We start from the raw sequence: 20175 nt of genomic DNA, 5'->3' as shown, positions 1-20175 counted from the left end.
TTTTTTAACGCTGTTTATTCATCTGTTGTGAATAACATTCATGATTATTTAAATTTTGATGTATCTGTAAATACTGAACAGCTTTCGTTCAACTATCATTTGTCCTTCTGTCTGTACCCATAACAGTTGAGTTCTGTAAAATGAAATGTTATTTGTAGAGGAATCTTTCTGGTTAAAACACTACAATCAAACACTACCGTCGAATTTATCCTGAAACTGTTCCAAAAATTCCACCAGCACCCTACCCTCGTAGTCAATCAAATCCATGCATCCACCCAGCTTCGCTGGCAAGCAGTGCGGTTCAATTTGGTTATGCAGTGCCTCGATGCTGCTGCCATGAAAGTGAATCTGCAAATAGGCAAAACACGGCGATGCGATGCGATCCTAATTGGCAATTCAATTGGCGGCTGTGACTTACCCGTTGACCCCACTTCTGCCCGAGAAAGGGTTTACAGACCTGGAACAGAATGTTGAACAGGGTCGTATTGTTGATGATATTGATCGATTTGATACGCATCGGAGCGTACCGTTGGCCGTAGTCGAGCACGTTGTTCATAAATTTCGGCTTGAACTGGCCCAGATGGGAGAAGCTTAACCTGTCGAAGTTTACAATGAAGACGATTCCGTTCAGCTGGGTGCGCGGTTCCAGCGACAGCAGCGTGAGCAGAGCGTGTGTGGCTCGAATTACCTCCGGAAAGGGAACCTTGGAGCAGTTCCAGTTGGCTGAGAAAGTGAGCTTTAAATGTAGACTTCGTAAGTGGTTTTATTTATTTTTTTCTCACATCCTGCTTCCATGTAGACGATCCTGCGTCCATGCTGATCTCGGAGTGGATAGAGCTGTATAACACGTTCCTCCAAAGCCACGCTGATGGCCTTCGCAGAGATGTTATCAAGCACAAAATCCTTATTGGCTTTCATTTTGTAATATCCTTTGATCTGCATGATAATTTAAAAAGATATTTATAGAATTTCTGCTACCAATTTTGAACCTACCGTTTCAAATGCTCTTTCGGCATGAAATTTCCGAGGTCGAAGAAATCTTATTAAAAAGGCATCATCATCAATAGGAATGTTGAGGTCTTTTTCATCTGAAAATTAGAATCCAGCATAACTGTTTTAAAATTGAGCATTCACTGTATCACATTATAAATGGTACAAAAGAAATGAAACATTGCTTACTAACACAAGTCAAACCGGGTTGCTACAGTTCTGCACAATGTGCGATTCGAGAAGAAATTCAACACCGCATAAACAACTTACTTTTCAACAGCTGCCTCAGTTCCTTCAGGCGGACCTCGATCGTTTCGGAAGTTTCATGTAGCTCTTGCCAAGCTTTATCAAGTGATTGCTTATCATTGTACTCCGTAAAATCCAACGAAATTTGAAGATTACTTCCCAAATCAATGTGTGGAACCTTATTCTTATCGAACCGAAGTGCCATATCGTTTGAGAGAGAAAAGAAAAAAAAACTAAAGGAACCTTTCCCGATCGAGTTATAATTTCTTCTTCACCAGCTGCTTGTCGGGGAGAAACTGCCAGCCTGGTGGAGAATGTAGTGAAGCAAGTCAGCAGAACTGATCGCCGTTCGTCGATCTCGCGAAGAAAAAAAAAATGCCGAATAAGAGAATTTGGACACACGATCAGGGCAGCAACGAATGGCCTGGCGATCGGACGGTTTTCGAATTATTGTGCGGTGAATGAGATAAAGTGTACTGGAGTTAATCGGATATTTCAAATTGTAAGGTTTATTGATTTCAATTTTTTGAAGGAATGCCATGAATTGGGGTGAAGTTCAGCACTTTTCGTAACATTTTCACATAACTCGTATCACTGGTTTTTCCTGAAACATTACTTACTTAAAATGAGTACTGATTTGTGCCCAAGAAACCCGCTACAGCTGTGAGTGAAATTTCTATCGTTTATTTTATAAAATAAATCCGAGAATTCTGGTATGATATAAATAGGAAATTTATGCATTCTATGGGAAATGTGCTATCGATATATACATTAGAATGGGTCATCATTATGTAAAAATCGACGATAGATAGCCCAGAGCCAGAACCAAGTTTATGGGTTCCATTTAGGGTGCCAAACCATCATAAACTCACCGGAAGTCGATTGCTTTTGTCTCCGCATTGCATTTCAAATTTGTGTAAAGGATTTGTGATTTCTTGGTAAATCATCAATATTACATTAAAGGTATGATACACAATCATCGTTGAAAATTGTATGTTTTGATCTTATATCAAATTTTACTAAGTTTTTCAAGTTTAACATAATTTACCCCGAATTGAGTTAATTTTAAATAAACTCAACAATGTTATCGCATCTAGAAACTTGCTCGATCAAATTTGATTGAGTTTTGACGAAGAAATTTTACCATAATATTTAAAATTGCCTCGAGCATTTGAGATCACACATTTTCAGGTGATCATGTTATTTCACGATATTTCACTGAATGATTTACACTGAAAAACGGACTAACGTTTGCGTTAGAAAAAATGGACAAATGTTGACGATTTTTCATGGGTTTACCTTTACACGCACTGACGAAACTACGCATGCAGCATCAATCATATAGACCATTTTACGAACTGACAGGTGTCATGAATCCTGTTATGTCAGGTGCGTTATGTCAGCGGTTCCGAGCATTCTGTCGAAATTTCATTCATGAATTGAGTGCAGAAACGTCTCGTAAAATGGTCTATTAACCCATGAGTCATCAGAAAAAATTTGACACCCTTATCGAGGATCTGTCGCATGGTGAAAATTTGATCCGTCGTGAAACGCCCCTGTCGAAAACCAGCCTGATATTCGCCAAAAAAGGATTCCGTCAAAGGTCTCAATCTGAAGAACAAGAGAGCACTTAATATGCGGAGTTGAGCAACTTAATGCCTCGATACTTGCAACAATCGAATCGATGACCCTTCTTATAGATAGGGCATATGGGGCCTTCTAACCAGTCGTTCGGCATTTGTTCATGTGCCCAGATCCTTAGTATTATCTGATGGATCGTGTAGTACAGCCGCTCGCTTCCCGCTTTCAGAAGTTAACGTCAAAATTTGTCAAAACAACATTTTTCGAACGGGTCGCAAATGTCAATCCGGACGTTACCGGGTGAGATATTAACAAGGATGTGTTCGTAATGATATGGACTTCATGTCCCCCGAAGATTATATAATCGAATTGAGCGGAATTTGATAACTTTTTGACGTAGAATACGTCTTACGGCAACCATTACAGGGACCCAACTTCAATACAGGATCTAACTTCAAAACCGAAAACATCGAGAGCGTCACCAAAATTGTCCAATTTCAAACGTTTTAAAGCCACTCAGTTTCCAACCGATTTCTGTCATTTTTGCAGCAATCGATTGGAAAATCATTTAAGCACCCGTCCAAATGCAGTAAATTAAAATCTAATTGTTCAAACTATTGTAATATTGAAAATTGTTAAACATTAAAGTACGACAGAATGGAGTCCCTAGTTAGCCGGGAATGCACTCTTCGGGCTATATAAGATACTGTTTCTCCTCAAGCAAATCAGTTTACTAGCAGCAGGCAGCAGCAGCGGACATCAACACCGATGGCAGTAGGCGAAGTAGATCAGCAGCGGGTAACAGCGGCGGTGGTAGCAGTTAGCTGCAGTTGTTACCTCTTTCAGTTCGGCTTCCCTTCGATCTGAGTTGGACCCCACCAGCGGTAATCCAATTCAGATATCGTTGGATGAATACAACCCGAAACTGAAAGAGACTCGCACCGCCAGGTGGTTTGAGAAGCCACCATCATTCAGCGTATGTATATATAGGGTGTGTGCACATAACGTGTGTGAATATTCGTAGCGTGTGTCTCTAATATATAAGGTGTGTGGCTAGCGTGTGTGGCTTGCTATATAGCGTGTGTGTTTGTTTATGGCGTGTATGCATGTCTCTAGCGCGTGTGTGCATGTCTATAGCTTGCGTGGCTTGCTATTTAGCGTGCGTGGCTTCCTATGTAGCGTGTGGCTAGCGTGTGTCGCTTTCTATAGAGCGTGTGGCTAGAGTGCGTGGCTAACTGTTTAGCGTATGTGTATGTTTATAGCGTGTATGTGTATGTCTATAGCTTGTGTGGCTTGCTATATAGCGTATGTAGCTTGCTGTATAGCGTGTGTGGCTTGCTATATAACATGCGGCTAGCGTGCGTGGCTTGCTATATATGCTACATAGTTTATAGCATGTGTGGCTTGCTATATAGCGTGTGTGGCTAGCAGTATAGCGATTGAAATTTTCATATATACATAAGTGCTAATAAATCACCTCATGTAGAATTTAATTATCACTGCAAATCATTCAAAACTAAATTAAAAAATTGCCATGTTGAAAAAATATTTACTTGTCATTAAATGACATTGACAAATTAGTAAGCGCAAGTCTTAAGCAGGTATTAGACGACGCAAATATTTGCTATTTTTCAATACAGATTTAATTTTGTGCAAATAAAAATCGTACCAAAAATAGCAAATATTTGCTTCGTCTAATATCTGCTTTACTAATTGCAGCAATCATTTGTAAAATGCAGAAATTTGTTATTTGAACTGTTATATCATAGATGGAGAATGCACTATTTGCCCTTGTCTCTAGCCTCTTCGTAGCCACTGCCTAAATTAAGATATCTTAGTGCAACTTGATACAAAAGACAGCCACAAAACAATTCAATTTCATTCTTGTTTTGGATACGGCAGCAAGTGAAACCGCGGTGCCGGCTACAGAGGTAAACGTCATCTGGAGCAAAGAGACTATTAAATAAATTAAACCCAATTGACTGTATTCCCAAACTTATTCCAAGAAAAACATTGACATAAGACAGGCTGTCGTATTCTACGTTACCTCTGCGGTCGTGTCTTATAAACAACCTCTTCAACTTTTTAATATTGAAAACGCTCGAAAATACATAAGAATCACGAATTCCCAAAAGTGCTTAAGAGTAATAATCGCGAACACAGACGGAACACGACGAGTGATCAGACAAGACACTTATTGCTCTTACAGATATAAAAGGATAATATAATAATTACCTTTCGTCTACCGTTTACGTCGTGTTCCGTCTGTGTTCGCGATTATTGTGCTAGTTCTTACGTTAGCGTTAAATCATTGTAAAGTGCTTAAGAGTAGTTATAATTTTTAATTCCGGAATTTCTATCACCCGGTTTACTAGAATTGAACATAAAGAACTCATTTGCTACAAAATATTGATCAATTGTCATTTTCTTGACGCCTGGCACAAGCTGTTAGTATAAATGATTCGATTCACAGAAAAAAACTTGAAAATTGTCAATGTTTTCAGCACTCTCAGCATATGTATATACCGTTTAAAGTTAATCGAGTGATGGCATTTCGTAAAGCATTCATTTAACCTGCAAAAAAAAATATAGAGGCACGAAAAAGGTTAAAAAAAACTTTTTTTCTGATTTCGGACAGCTTTTTGTTCTAGGTACTCTTCTGTGCGTCGGTTTGTCAGTGAGCAGGTTGCCGTCCTTGTCATTACACATGACCGGCACAGGGAAATTCCTGCTTCTGACAACTTATCGACTCACGATCTGTTTAGATATTTTGAGGCGGCATGCGATTCAGTGAAAAGAAACGAGCTGTGACAGGTAATGCTGGAACACCGTGTCCCGTGATTCGTATAGCGCTGGAGAGATCGGAACCATGCGTGCGGATATCATCGGTATCGACCGTAGGGCCGAGGAGGAAGCCTTTGTACTTTTTAAGAGGGAAGCAGCGAGATTGGGACTTGTCATTAACACTGCCAAAACGAAGTACATGGTAACTGGTAGAGAGCGTGGGAGTTCCCGTGGTGTTAGTGCTGAGGTGGAGATAGAAGGGGAACGATTTGAAGTGGTTGACGATTCCGTTTATCTTGGTACGCTTGTGACATGTGACAACTATATGAGCCGTGAAGTGCAACGACGAGTTGCAGCTCGGGGCCTTCTACGAACTACGTAACCAGCTAAGGTCCCGTAGTTTGCAAACTCGCACAAAACTAGCGCTGTATAGGATGCTGATACTCCCGGTGCACAGTGGTCCAATAAGGCAAAAAGTGGAACTTAATTCCATAACGCCTTTTACCTTCATCCTAGCTTATAAGTGTCTTCGGAACAATTGTTTGTATGAATAACCCGCATAATCGCAAATTGTTGAAAGGTATGAAAAGTTTACTATACTAAAAATAAAAATCTAACTTTTTTTTTGTTAAGAGATAGAAGAATAGTTTGCTGGGCAAAGTTGTAGAAGACTCAAAAATATGAAACTTTGTTGAACGAATGAAAATCCTATCTTCTTTCGGTACAAAGTTATAAAGTATATTAAACGGAACTTACTTAAAAGTTAGTTTTTTGTACTTAACTTTTGTTAGTTGCATTTTACACTGTTCGGAGGAATTGTTAGGGCACACAAAACACACATTTTTGCCAAAGGTCATATATCTTCAGGACTTTTCCTTACAAATTTATATCATATTTTAGCTTATTTTTTCGATAGCTTCAAAATCGTATAGGTTAAAAGGGGCAAGTGGAATCGTGATGTAAATACTTTTCCTTGAAGTTAAGCTGAAGTACTATAAACTCCGTTAGGTTCCATTTGTCCCAATCCACCCATATTAGAGTAAGGCGAGCATATGTTACAGTAGGTTCTCATATATCCAAAATGCTAACTTTTTGTTTTGTGTTAAGAGATAGAGGAATGGTTAATTCGGCAAAGTTTTAGAACGTGCAAAAATATGAATCTTTGCTGAACAAACAAAATTTCTATCTTCATTGGGTACAGAGTTACAGAGTATTTTCTGTAAAAGTTACTTAAAAGTCAACTTCTTGCACGTCGTTGGCCAACAAAGTAAAGTAAGTAAAGTGAGGAGTTTTATTATATCAAAGCACAGTCGTTGCTTATTCTGTGCTCTGGGGGAAATATAAATTGATGTATTACAAAGTTCTTTACCTCATATCGTCAGTTGATACGCGCCAACCCTGATGCCTGGAACCGAAGGAAGATTATTACGATTGAAAAAATTGCATTACTTAATCCTTAGAAGTACTTCTTCATAAATGATATTTTTATCAAGGCGAATAATGACGAAATAATGGAAGTTAAGGTCCACAGTTCAAGTGAGTCAAGTTTCACAGAGAGAAAATGCATCGCATCTGTGTTTTTAAATCAAAACTTCGAATAAATCAATTGTGTGGACGATAAATTTACAATTTCACTGTGAACAGGAGATAGTAAAACAGAGATAGAATTCCTCGCTTCAGTCGGTGAGTTAGCCCTCAAAAGATACGATCGCTGCAAGAAGAGACCATTTAGCAATCAACTGCTTCAAAAAAGTTTTAACTGTAATCGAAAGTGCCAACAGATAGTCTTTTGAGAAAATTAGTTTTGTTGAATTCTTTAAAAATCCAGTCCACATTTTCTGAAAACTTCAGCAGTCCGTTTTTTGGCCGAATCTTGGATGAAAAAGAAGAAATAAGATTTAGATTAAGCCAGCCCGAAGGAGTTCATTCTGGAGTTTTACCAGCATTATTTCGCTACTTTGTTTTGCGGTAGGAATATATGGGGAAGAGAGTTTTTTCTTTTCCAAGAACTCCTGGATTCAACATAAAAAGGTTCTGAATCGTCAAAACTCATCAGACGACATCTCGTAAAGACTCGGTGAAACCAATTTGGTGGCAGTAGCCTCCTTAAGCGTTTCTGTAAAAGTGCGTTTGATTTTGTCTAGGCACTATTTGTATGGGGGGCAAGCAAACAGCTCATGTAGAGCCTACCCACAATAGAGGCACTATGCACTATGCAGCACCTTTATCGCAGGCTCTCCGTGTTTATCGCATTTTGCCTAACTGCAGCTGTTGATGGCCGTATGTTCTATTTGCTTTTGTTTGATGCAATTCATCACCAACAAGCGCACGAATAGACGTACCTTGTCCACGAGCACAAAGCTCCGCAAAGCAGACCAGGCGAAAGTCTTCCGGGTGACTTTTAATTCAATTTAATTTGCACCCTTGTTAAGCGATACTGGACGCAATTTTTTGCAATCCAGTATCTTTACTGGCTGAAGGCCGGAATCCTTTAAACGGTCTGTTCTAGATAGCCTTCAGCAGATCCTCGACGGTCAAACTCGAGTCGGTGACCTGTTAGATTTGTTTCGATAGTCAAGAAATCATTAGTGACGATTTCATCGTTCGATCAAACATAAAACTAGAATTAGAAATGTAAACTGAATTGAAGAAATAATTCAAACAAAAAAGAAGTAGTATTAACGGAAGGTGCACCCCAAAAGAAATGACGCCCAGTCGTTATATCTTATTAAGCCAATAAAGCAAGCCAATCATCAAATTGGATTGCCGATCGCCTTCCGCCCCGCGAGCGCAAAACTAAGTCGCGAACGCACTGACAACTTATTCTTATACGCAGAGTTGCCAATAATATTTTCGATTTAACTGGAAAAAGGCTGAAGAAAAAACTAGATTCCAAATAAATAAAAAAAATGCAAAAAAATGATTGTGAGTGTGCTTTTCTGTTATGGGGACTAGGGGTGTGCGAAACTGGCTTTTCTGGTGTCGAAAGGAAACAAAACGAAATTAACCCTTAATTTCGGTTTCGCTAATTAGCCGAAACGAAATCAAAGTGGATTTCGAGTTCTCGAGACGAAACGAAATTGGGCTCTTAATTTCGCGAAATTTCGAAAAATATAATAAATGTTTCTGAAACATAGTATTACAATGATTTGTAACGTTGGAGCGTACGCTGACGAAGTACGAAGAGTAACGTAGGTATTCAGATATCGATAAACCGATAATGACGAGAAAATCAAAAATGTTAAAAACTAAAATCTTGATGCATTCATTTATACAGATTATATTGCAGGTAATAGCACCTCGATAGACACAAATGATATAAAGGTCAAACTCGAAATGTCTTTGTATATAATAATTTAATAAACTTCTGAACTGATTCTTTTGGTTTGAATGCAACTATGTTTAAAATAGTAATCTTTCTTTCATAGAACTTTCATCATTCAAAATCCAAGTTTTGTCCTAGAGCTCGAACTGGAAAACATGAGAGATGGGCCCTATGCAAACGTAAAAGCGACGAATCCGATAAGCAATTCCTCGGCGGCCTTCTGATGCATTTCTGCATTCTCTAAAAGCAGCAAAATTCACCGGAATGGTTAAAAAGCTGTAAAACCTTTGGAGGGTAACTTTTTTGTCGCTTTTGTCGACTAGTGTTATTGAATTTTTTTTAACACCGTATTGTCAGACTAGACTAAGTGACATCTATCAATTCGAGGAAAACAAAATTTAAGTTAACTATTCTGTAAACTTTAAAGTTTTCAATATTTTTGCACATTTTTTAATATAACTTAAAATTACTTTTTAACTGAGCAGTTCCACAAAAAATGTCCCAGTTTCAATATTTTTTGTCATTTTAGATTTGGCCTAAACTTTGCATAAACGATTCTATAGGCTGAGAAGCTATTTAAAATGCTATTTTGGGAGGGTTATTGTGATCATAAATATTTTAAGAGCCAAAAGTTTTTTGATCAGTGTGACGTCTCTGGAAAAGTTTTAGACAGTAATTTTATCTTTCCGATAAAAAACTCTAAAAAATTCATTTTTTTATTGTAAAAGAAACATTAAAATTAAAGCTTATTTTTCAAAAATCTCTTTTTTTTGTATAAAAATTACAAAAAAATTACCGAAGCGATGAAGGAGTAACAAAAAAGTTATATTTAAAAAAAAATTTACAACATTTTTATTTTTGGAAGGACAATATTATTATCTACAACTTTGCCAAAGGCACTATGCCAATCAAACCAACTGTTTCGATTATAAAAATATTTTAATTACCCACAGAGTGTCCAATTGGAGATTAAAATTATTTTTCCAGCTAAATCGGTTTGTTTGACTGGCATAACTAGTGTCTCTGGTAAGGTTGTAGAAAATAATTTTGTCCTAAAAAAATATGCCCTGTGAGTTTCTGCGAGACCAAAAATAATAAAATGCATTTGGGACCATTCCTAAACTACGTGGTCATATTTTGATCCCTTTTATACCCCCTACTTCCCCGTGGTCTTTTGTGTTTTTTTGTTTTGTGATCTTATTCTGCAAATATATGTACAATAAAGTATGAAAAATTTATAAAAAAAATTAAGGTTCAAGAAAACTGATTATTAGTTATTGCGCAAATTGTAAATAGAATTTTCAGTAATATCATTTTCTCACAACCAAAATAACAAATAGATAATGGTTGTTTAATTTTTGATAATATTTCATTGTCTTTAACAAATATAATAATTTCCTTACCTGAAAGTAATTTAAAATATGTTTTTCTGTTGAGTATATTCAAAATGATTTTTAATTTGTTGTTGAGTATCAAAATAAATAAAATTTGTTTAAGTAGTTTGATCATCTACGATAATTTTTCGCTTATAGTTATGGTAAATTGTATACTCATCTAGAAATCATCTAGAAAAATATTTAGTTGATAATAAGTGAAACCTTACTTTTAGTGATTTTCAGATATCGGATTTGTAACTTAGTTTTTTTTAATAAATTACAAAGTTTTTGAATGTCGAACAAAATATAAACATCTTTCTTTCTTCCTTCAGTTCACGAACATCCAGGTCTTATATATTGTTTTTAAGACCAAAACGTTGATTTGTTTCACCGGTCGTTGAGTATTGAAATATACTTCCAGGAAAAATAACATAAATCCCGACGCATTGCAAAATAGAACTATTATTCTAAAGAAGTAAATGCCATATAAGGCAAAGCCTGTTTAAAACAAAAAAAAATTTCTTCGTTCGGATAAATTTGAAATATGTTTCAAAAATTTGATTACAGTTAATTGCTGACAACTCTCAAACTTTCCGTGACACTTATTAATTAGTCGTGTCAAATAAATTTATTAATTGAAAAATTGCGAAAGCTTCGTCTTGACTTAGTGGCAATAAAAAATTATAAATCAGAAAAAAGACTACGTGGTCTATTCGTTAACCCCCACACCCCCACGTGATTTTTCGTGGTCTTTTGATAACCCCCCCGTCTCCCTATATATGACTACGTGGTTTGGGAACGGCCTCTTTGAAACAAACCAAAAATTATTTTTCTTTCAACCAATCAACAGTTAGAATGGAATGTTGTAATGCAACAAACAAATAGTTTTCTCTTTACTCAATTAAGTTATTCGTAATCATCTTCGTTCTCTAATTTCTCGTTCTTTCTAACCTTTCTTTTCTTCTACCTTGTATATTCGTCAAGTGCAAAGTCAGAATCACTTTTATGCTATAATCTGAACTTGTTTTTGACATTGTAAAATTTTGTGTCCCCTAAAACAAGAGTAACATTTCTCAGTCATGTGTTCAACGAGAGCGAACCATGTATTTTTTATTCATTCATTGATAAAGTATACTTTTTTGGTAACACGTTTAAAATATTTTTGATAAGGTACCTGGCAATTTTGAAACCTATGCTGACTTTGAAGTCAGAGTGTTTTGAAACAATACTAAAAATTCAGGCAATTACAACTTTTTCTGCTTGACACATCGATCACTAAGTCTGCACACTATAAGGCATGATATCCCGTCAGCCTAGTGATAGCAATGAACTATCTGAAAAAAAACACATTTAATTACACTACGGTGTGCGAAGAGGAGTCCTCTAACACAGAGAAATCCGAAAAAACGCTTGAAAATTTTTACAAGTCGAGTAGCATAGAACATTTGGCCTGTAAGATAGAGCTTCAGAGCTTTAGTTTAGACAGAAATTGCTATGCCCTCCTAAACGAAAGACTAAAAGTGACCTCTTTAACCTTGTGGGCTGCAAATATAACCACATTTTGATGTACGTAAAAGATGCGTAAAATGTATTCCTACAAACAAATTACTAGATACCTTGTAGTGCATTTGGACGGCTTCATATTCCTCGAATATGGCTTCAGTGATGACATGAATTTTATGCTCTGCGTGAATAAAAAATACCTCCCGCATGATGTTACGGTTTTGTCTTTAAAAACAAAAATTACCGGCTGAGAGATTATTCTTCTATGTCTGACTTAGTATACCAGATATCTGTTGAGATATATTCAATTTAATTTATAGTCGCAATGAGCACAAACCAAAATAATGTAATAATGTGCATCGGAAATTTGGTCCGAAATTTCGCGAAATTTCGTAATCGTCGAAATTGGAAGTTTAATATCGCGAAATTTTAGGCGGAATTTAGCGAAATTCAACGAAATTTTTCAGCAATTTCGCGAAACCGAAATTACGCGAAATTTCGGGAAATTTCGAGTTTTGCGAAATTATACGAAATGATTCGAAATCTCGCACAGCCTTAATGGGGACTGAATCCAGTGACAGTTTTGAAGTAGAATACTTCTCTCAGGATTTCGGCTACATAGGGATGTGAAATGAAAATCTAAAACCGAAAAAAGTGAAAAATATGTCCAATTTCAAATGCTAATAAAGCGGTTAGTATTCGAAGGATTTCCTTCGTCCTTGTAGCAATAGATTGGAAAATCTTCTAAGATTCTTCCCAAATGAAGATAATTGTAATTTTATTCTTCAAACTATTGTACTATTGAAAATAGTCAAGCCTTGTCAAAACGAAAAATTCGACCTCTGATTGGTCGTTATATGATTGCTTCCCAAGCACGGTCGATAGAATCTTATACCTTGCAATTTAAAATATGCTATTTGGCCTATATAAGAGTCTGTTTCAGCCGAAGCCGCTCATAATAGTTCTAGACAGCGACAACAGCAGTCGTCCTCCCTTAGCAGCAGTACTAGCAGTGCAGTGGATACCAGCGATAGCGGATAGCGGCCACAGCTGTGCAATAGCAATGGATAGCGCATCAGTTGCCGCGGATCTAAGCATCGATAGAAGCTGGGCCAGCTGATGCAGGGGCAGCGGATACCAATAGCAGCGTATAGTGGGTATATCTGACCAAGAAGCATTTATGCAATAATTGAATGAAAATTGCAATTGCAGTAATCGGCCTTTTTCAAGACTACTAAATGTGTTTGGAAGAGCATAATGAATGGTTTTTAATAAGCTGCAACTGAGGTTTGATGCTGCTGCAAATTCACAGCAGTGTGATGTTTATTACGATTTGTTGATACTGTGCTTAACAAGCGGTATATGCGAAACAAATCCGATTTCAAAATGACTGACACGCAAACATCCTGGTTATCTTTCTTGTAAAAGTATTCTACTTCAACCTTGCGGTCGTGGCTTTGCATACAACGCTCCTGGGATTTTTTTATGAAGCAACTAAAGAGATAACTCTTTGCGAAAAATTACTCATTTCAATCAAAACTGTTTTGTTTCGGGCTTACATTTTGTTAAAATTATGGACTGAAAAATTTCCTCTAACAGCAGCGCAATTTAAAATTACGCAATCAATCTATCTCAAAATTAAGAAATTAGAGCAACATTTTCTTCCGTTACATCAGTGAAGTTTAAATTTAAATTATTTCTGACTTCGCTATCTTTTGGTATCTAATTCTTCTAATAATTTTTTAACTGCTACGCAACAGAAAATAAACAGAAATTTTTTCCATGGTCTGGTAAAATCTATTGGTTTGGTTTTATCTCAACCATGTCATACAGTCTTTAATTTGAGCGAGAAGATAGCATACTGAGAATGCTGTTAAGAATTGTCAAAATAATTTATCAATCTGCAATATTTACGTTTTAAAAATATTTTCGAAAATCAATCGGGGCTTTAGTGAATGAAAAACTGGATGAAACTGGTAAATATCTGAAAAACCGGAAGATTTTGGGAATAAACTGATTGACTGAACAGTTGAAAAAAAAATAAAACTGGAGGAATCCAGTTTAAACTGGAACATTGGCAACCCTGCTTATACGCACTGCATATCACGATCGCGGTGTCGGCCAGAGTCAGTGTCGCTCCACACGGTGGGCGGTAGACAGCACACACTCGTCGTGAGCGGATGGCTCGGTGGCAAGCAACAAGCGCAGTCACTGTCGGCGCGTGGAATATTCAGCGATCTGCGTAACCAGACTCGGGGTCTAGAGAAATCGAGGACACGGTACCGTGAATAGTAACGATACGCAAAATGTGTGAAGTAGCAAGGAAAAGATCATAGGAGTCAGGAAGTTAGAAGGGACGAATGATGCCAGTGGATGTGCAAAGCATTGTAAACAAACCATCTGAGTAACATGAAACGTCAACACCACACCTGTTGTCTTTTTATTCAGTTTTGTGTATTTTGGTCTGCTAGTCAGACAGGAGTCGGGTATTTAGTCTTAAACCCACACCTAAAGTTGCAACAGACCACGCCGTCGATCTCCACTACGCTGGAATGTGCACGTGATTCTTTCGCGTAAAAAGCTCGAAAGCAGCAATCTCGTTTGCTTAGTTGAGACTTGACACCAAAACACGAAACTTATTTTGCGGACTTTGGTGATCTCTGTAACGTCTGAATACCTTTTAGCAATATCTTTTGAAACTCGCATCGTATTAATTTTCTTCGCTTCGGGTCGAAAGAACACAACCAACGGTCTCACCGATCCTGCCGGGTACAATTTCATACGCTGAAGCAGCTCTTGAGGCGCTCCTTTAGAGAATCTCGGGGCCTCGTATCCGGATGTATTAGACGGAAAAACGAGTGAGGTTACATCACTGGAATCACATTAATCAAACTGAGTGTGAAGTGCGGCTCCTAATAAAATTATTAATAAATTATTTTCTATCCAAACTAACATATCTAGTGCTAAAAATTAAGCTTAAAGGCTAATTAGTATCTAAATTATTCGGTATGCAACGATTGATCTAAAATTGTGTGAATTATATGCTAATATTTGATACGCTATCTTGAGTTAACCCTAAATTCTACCACATGTATTTGCGAGAAGATTAAATAACTACTTATGAAAAATGCAGCTCCAGTTGAAACTTTTAGTTATATGAGTGCTCTCGAGTCAGTGAAAGTACGACCTTGTGAAAGATTACGCGTACATTGTTTCTGAAATTAGAAATAATTACTGAAAATAGAGAAGACTTAGGAAGTAATTCAATTACAGAACACAAATTATTAAGTTGAAATCGAACTTATTTAAATTTATGATGCTACAGGAAGTTTTTAATACACTTTTCTTGTTATTCACAAACTCGGACTATTCTTAGTCTTACTACCCATTGGCCATCTCACCTTACAGATTTCGAGTATGGATTCTCAATCCACAGGCGGCTTAAGCTGTTTAAAATATGTTCCCTACCCTATTTTGATATAGTTTAAAAATTTTTAACCAAATCCTTTGAAATTTGCATCGTATTTATTTCCTTCGCTTTATATCAAAGAACACAACCAACGGCCCTTACGATCCAACCGGATACAGTTTCACACGTTGGATCAGTTCTTGAGGCGCCTTTACAGAAATGTTGAGAGTAAAAAAACTTAAATGTTAGCTTGGTACCTACTACCTGTGCTTTTTTTTCTTCAGTGAAAAAGTTGTAACTTTGACTGCTTGAGGCATGTGCTCCCGAAGTCCGATCAGAAAAGAATTGAATCGTAAATTTACATGCTCGAAAAGTCACTGAAGATAAAGGTTAAAGAACTTTAAAAACCATTAGGTTAAAAATCAGTAATATAAACAACAAAAAATCTCGCAGTCATTCGAACTATTTACCTCTAAATGCGCAATGTGGTTTTAAAACAGCATTGCTGATAACGTTTCAAAATATATGTATTTTTGTTTTTTTAGAAATATAATTCATTAGAACAGCTCACTAGGCTCTAACGAAGAAAACTTAACAGCTAGAAGTGCTTTATCTGGATGTTTTTTGTTTTTCCTTTTGTTGTCAAAATAGCGGAAACAAAAAAATGGCGAGATTTCCGACTAGTGCTGACTGTCTTGAAAAATAAATTTAAATAAGGTTAATGGTAAGTGAGAATGTCTGCATTATCAGAAATTATACTAACAAAAAGTCAACTTTTAAGTTACTGTTAACACAAGTAATTATTAAAAAATTATTCTGCGATAGAGTCGCAGTGTTGTTTTAAAACACCACAAAGTAAAGCTTTCAATTCTTTTATGCATATCGGTTAGTTTTAGAGCAGAAAACCTGTTAAACAAAGATTTTGTGGTGGTCTCGAGGTACGTTGCTGGCCTAACAAGCCAGTCGTCGTAGGTTCGATTCTCAGCTCGGGAGAGACTTTAAGTGTCGGTAGGATCGTAGCGCTAGCCCAGCAATTGTCCTGTACACTAAACAGTCTGAAGTCTTTGTATAACAAACAGAAGGTCAAGTTCCGAATCGGAATGTAGCACCAAGGCTTTGCTTTTAGACCAGACAGTCACTCGCTGACCTTGAAATTGAAGCAAAAAAGTCGAATAGTGTATAATTTGACAAAATATAGTTTAAAAGAACAAAAAAAAAACAAAATTGACTCAACCACCATTGAGTGAAATGATTTATTTTAAAAAATACTGCAGCTATCAGGTGCACTGAGTTGTAAATATACAGACCGAATCAGGTATTGGAACCCAACAACGAAGTGTTATTATTAGTGAACGATTAGATAACAATTCTACTATCTACAATGCATTGTGAAGATGACGATGATAATGTTGCTACTTGAATCCGGCAGTGTTGAATTTCTTGATAAAATCGGTGTGCTTCTCCATGGTCGGGTACCATTCTTTCGAGCCATAGTCCAGCACCGGAAGAGTTCCTCCGTAGTTGGCAGGCAGACAGCCTGGGTCGACATGTTTGTGCAGCTTCTTCATATCGTCACCGTGGAAGAACATCTATCGATTCGACGCACAATGAAATGTTTATTCTTACTGAAAAAATTTAAAAACTTACTCGACTCTTTAGCTTTTCCTTGACGAACGGTTTCATCAGCGTCCAGACCATGTTGAACAGCACCGGTTCTTTGACGAAATGAACCGCCTTCATGCGGACCGGAGTCGCTTCCTGGATGAAGGTGAGTAACCGTTTAGCCGCGCTCGGTGACATCCCCTTGATCTGCTTCATGCCGAGACCTTCGAAGTCGTAAATCACAACCGCACCGCTGATCTGCGTACTCGGCTCCATAACGGCCAGCTTTTGCACGGTGTACAGGATGGCGAACACCTTATCCTCGCTAATCGATTTGGGATCCCAGGCTTCACCCATTTTGACGATCAACATACGGCGTCCCTTTTGGTCCCGCTGCTTTAGCACCGAGACAACGTTGTTGTTGATGATGTCTTCCTTCAAATCCACCGGAAGAAGATCCTTTAGCAAGTCGGAGTGCGCCTTTTTGAATTCGGCTACATTGCGCATCTGAAAAGTTGAAAACGAATTGTCAGAATCCGTCTGCTTTTTTACAAGTTTTTTGCCCAACTTACCAATTTGATCGCACTTTCCGGGTAGAAATGTGTTGGCCGCAGAAAGATTATCAAGAAATCGTCATCATCCGGGAAGTACAGATCGGAAGCGGCTGCGAGTAGTTTGCGTAGCTCTGCTATGGCAGCCGCTCGTACTTCTGGGGTTTCACGGAGTTCCTGGCGGGCTACCTCAAGCAACTCGGCACTTGGGGGGCTCTGATCAATTTCGAAGGACATCGTTGTGATTTGTGTCTTCTACGGTGCGTGAACCTTTTCCGACTAAACATCGAACTGGCTTATCGCGTCGTATAAGTAGCGCACTGACTTAGCTGGCGGTAGCTTATCTCACCCACAGGGGTTGGCTAGCTTGGGGACCGAATTGTATTGATTACATAATTGTATTTTATTGAACTAAGTCATAAGAGGGTTCGGTTTATGATGGTGTTTACTTTTGCAGGTTATTTACAGGTTCTGTATTTGATGATAAAGGAACAAAAGCCACACTCTGAGTGTTTCCAGCTTAAACGACCTAAAAATACGCCAAACTTTAATTAAACTTCTTGGTCAAAGGAATTGGGTATACAACTGGTAAAGAGAATTAAAAACGCTTTGTAAAAAATCCAATCAGTCATTTGGTATGGAAATACTCCTCAGCGTCTGAGCGTCAATTTCTTATCGATTGCAGTTGATGAACGTTCAGCATTTTTTTGAAACTGTGTACTTTGAACATTTTGGAGATAACGATGAACTTGGGAGGTGGCTTCAGTCTTGATATGGTAATTAGTCTAGGTTTTCTGGTGAAATGTGATACTCAACTGGCGTCAAATTGTCTAAATTTGCTCGAATCATATTTGAATGTTATTGTATCAATAATTTATTTAAATCCAGCAGAATTGAACTTCTTAATAAACTCGGAATGCTTCTCCAACGCCGGATACCATTCTTTCGAGGCGTAAGTCAAAACTGGCATATTTCCACCATAATTAGCTGGTAGATTGTTGGGATCGATGTGTTTATGGAGCTTCTTCATATCATCACCGTGGAAGAACATCTATGGAATAAATCGAAGGTTGACAAAAAAGTCGAACAATAATACAGAGCCCAGATCACTCACCCTGGCCTTCAGCTTCTCCTTAACCAACGGCTTCATCAGTGTCCAAACCATACTGAACAGTGTGGGTTCCTTAACAAAATGGACCGCTTTCATGCGTAGAGGTGCCGCCTCCTGGATGAAGGTCAACAATCGCTTAACTCCACCAACCGATATTCCGTTGATCTGTTTCATGCCGAGTCCCTCGAAATCATAGATAACCACAGCTCCACAAATCTGCGTAATCGGTTCCAACGCTGCCAACTTGTGCACGGTGTACAAAATAGCGAAGATTTTATCCTCGTTGAGGGCCTTCGGATCCCAAACGTCTCCCTGCTTGACAATCACCACTCGACGGCCCAGTTGATCGCGATTCGTCAAAACTGTCACGACGCCGAAGTTCATGATCTCATTCTTTATGTCAGCCGGCATCAAGTCCTTCAACAGGTCAGAATTACTCTTTTGGAACTGAGCTACACTACGCATCTGGAAAAAGACATTGCGACTAGTTAGAACTGTACTAAACAAATATATCTTCTACATTCACCTATTTAATCGCACTTTCCGGATAAAAGTGCGTCGGACGCAGATAGAGCAGCAAAAAGGCATCATCGTCGGGGAAGTTTAGATCTGGTGTGGCTTTCAACAGCTTTCTCAGCTCCGCGATGGCTGCCTCCCTGACTTCCGGGGTTTCGCGAAGTTCCTTGCGGGCGATTTCCATCACCTCCGCACTGGGCGGGGTAACATCGACGTCGAACGGAGCGGACATTTTCGGCACGAAACAATTGAAGTCAACAATAATACTTTACCAATTGGCTGCATTTTGGTTGCACTGCTTATATAAGTAGCCGATATCGGTCGGGACTCATCTTGCGATTACATAATGTTTATTGTATTTACGGGTACGAGTTACGATTTATCGTCAACACCTAGACGAAAGTCCAGCCTTAATCCTGTGCAATACAGACAAGGTTAAAATTCTTTATTTCGGTGGTATGCAATGAAATTGAAATTAGATAATTAAGTGTATTAAAAATACGCTTTCATCATGTCTCCGAATTTTCGTCCTAGAAACAACGATTCTGGTCGATGATAAAAATGATATTAGTTATTTATAATTTAATTATTACTCATCGTATTTTGAACTTTGCGCAATGAAAGCAGGGAGAAGCTTGCTATCTATACCCAACATGTAATCACAGAGTGATCATTTTTGTTTACAATCTGTTGTGTTCACGGTTCAGGCGTGAAACAATTCATCGATGTCGTTGATAACAAGTCATTCGTCGTTTTTTCTCTGATTTTATAGATATAGTAACTGATTAGAGATTTTTTATTGATTCTAGACTAGAAACTGTAAATGGTTGGAAGATTAATGGCTTTGAAACTCTCCCTACCTCTGAATTCAACTGATTTTGTTACACTAAGGTTGTTAATAATTTCAAAATATTCTGAGTTTTGTTCTAGAAAACTGTCTTCTACTAGCTTGAAAGAAACTTTTTCCTCTGATAAATTCGCAGTAATGGTCCCTAGCACTTGCAGAAATTTTTCTCCCTGGTTTGTTCTTCAGCGGGTCTATTCTGACAAAATACGACATACTTTCCGTGTAGGGGAACTGCTCCATTATTCATCTCAGCCCGTATATTCATCTCATTCAACATGTAAACACAATTGAAAACAGGAAAAAACGCATATTTTCTTCTTAAACCAATCTGATA

The 20175-nt window shown here is 37.8% G+C and overlaps 2 protein-coding genes and 1 pseudogene across 2 annotated transcripts; all 3 read right to left on the bottom strand.

Annotated features, from left to right (window-relative positions):
- On the bottom strand, window positions 1-1536 carry LOC129730433 (retinaldehyde-binding protein 1-like). The gene is made up of 6 exons (XM_055689755.1): window positions 1261-1536; window positions 994-1088; window positions 783-936; window positions 419-723; window positions 198-348; window positions 1-133 (listed from the first exon to the last, which is right to left on the bottom strand). The coding sequence occupies exons 1-6, from the start codon at window positions 1439-1441 to the stop codon at window positions 96-98; spliced, it is 924 nt and encodes a 307-aa protein (XP_055545730.1). The 5' UTR covers window positions 1442-1536; the 3' UTR covers window positions 1-95.
- A 14929-nt stretch (window positions 1537-16465) lies between these two features.
- LOC129730002 (alpha-tocopherol transfer protein-like) lies at window positions 16466-17662 on the bottom strand. The gene is made up of 3 exons (XM_055688942.1): window positions 17389-17662; window positions 16862-17323; window positions 16466-16803 (listed from the first exon to the last, which is right to left on the bottom strand). Exons 1-3 carry the CDS (start codon window positions 17602-17604, stop codon window positions 16627-16629), a joined length of 855 nt encoding a protein of 284 aa, XP_055544917.1. The 5' UTR covers window positions 17605-17662; the 3' UTR covers window positions 16466-16626.
- Window positions 17663-18241: 579 nt separating this feature from the next.
- On the bottom strand, window positions 18242-19226 carry LOC129730003 (retinaldehyde-binding protein 1-like; annotated as a pseudogene).
- Between the last annotated feature and the right edge of the window lie 949 nt (window positions 19227-20175).

Source organism: Wyeomyia smithii, chromosome 3, assembly GCF_029784165.1.
Source record: "Wyeomyia smithii strain HCP4-BCI-WySm-NY-G18 chromosome 3, ASM2978416v1, whole genome shotgun sequence".
Lineage (NCBI taxonomy): Eukaryota > Metazoa > Arthropoda > Insecta > Diptera > Culicidae > Wyeomyia > Wyeomyia smithii.
Note: the sequence above shows the minus strand (reverse complement) of the source record. Positions and strands in the feature narration are given on the sequence as shown.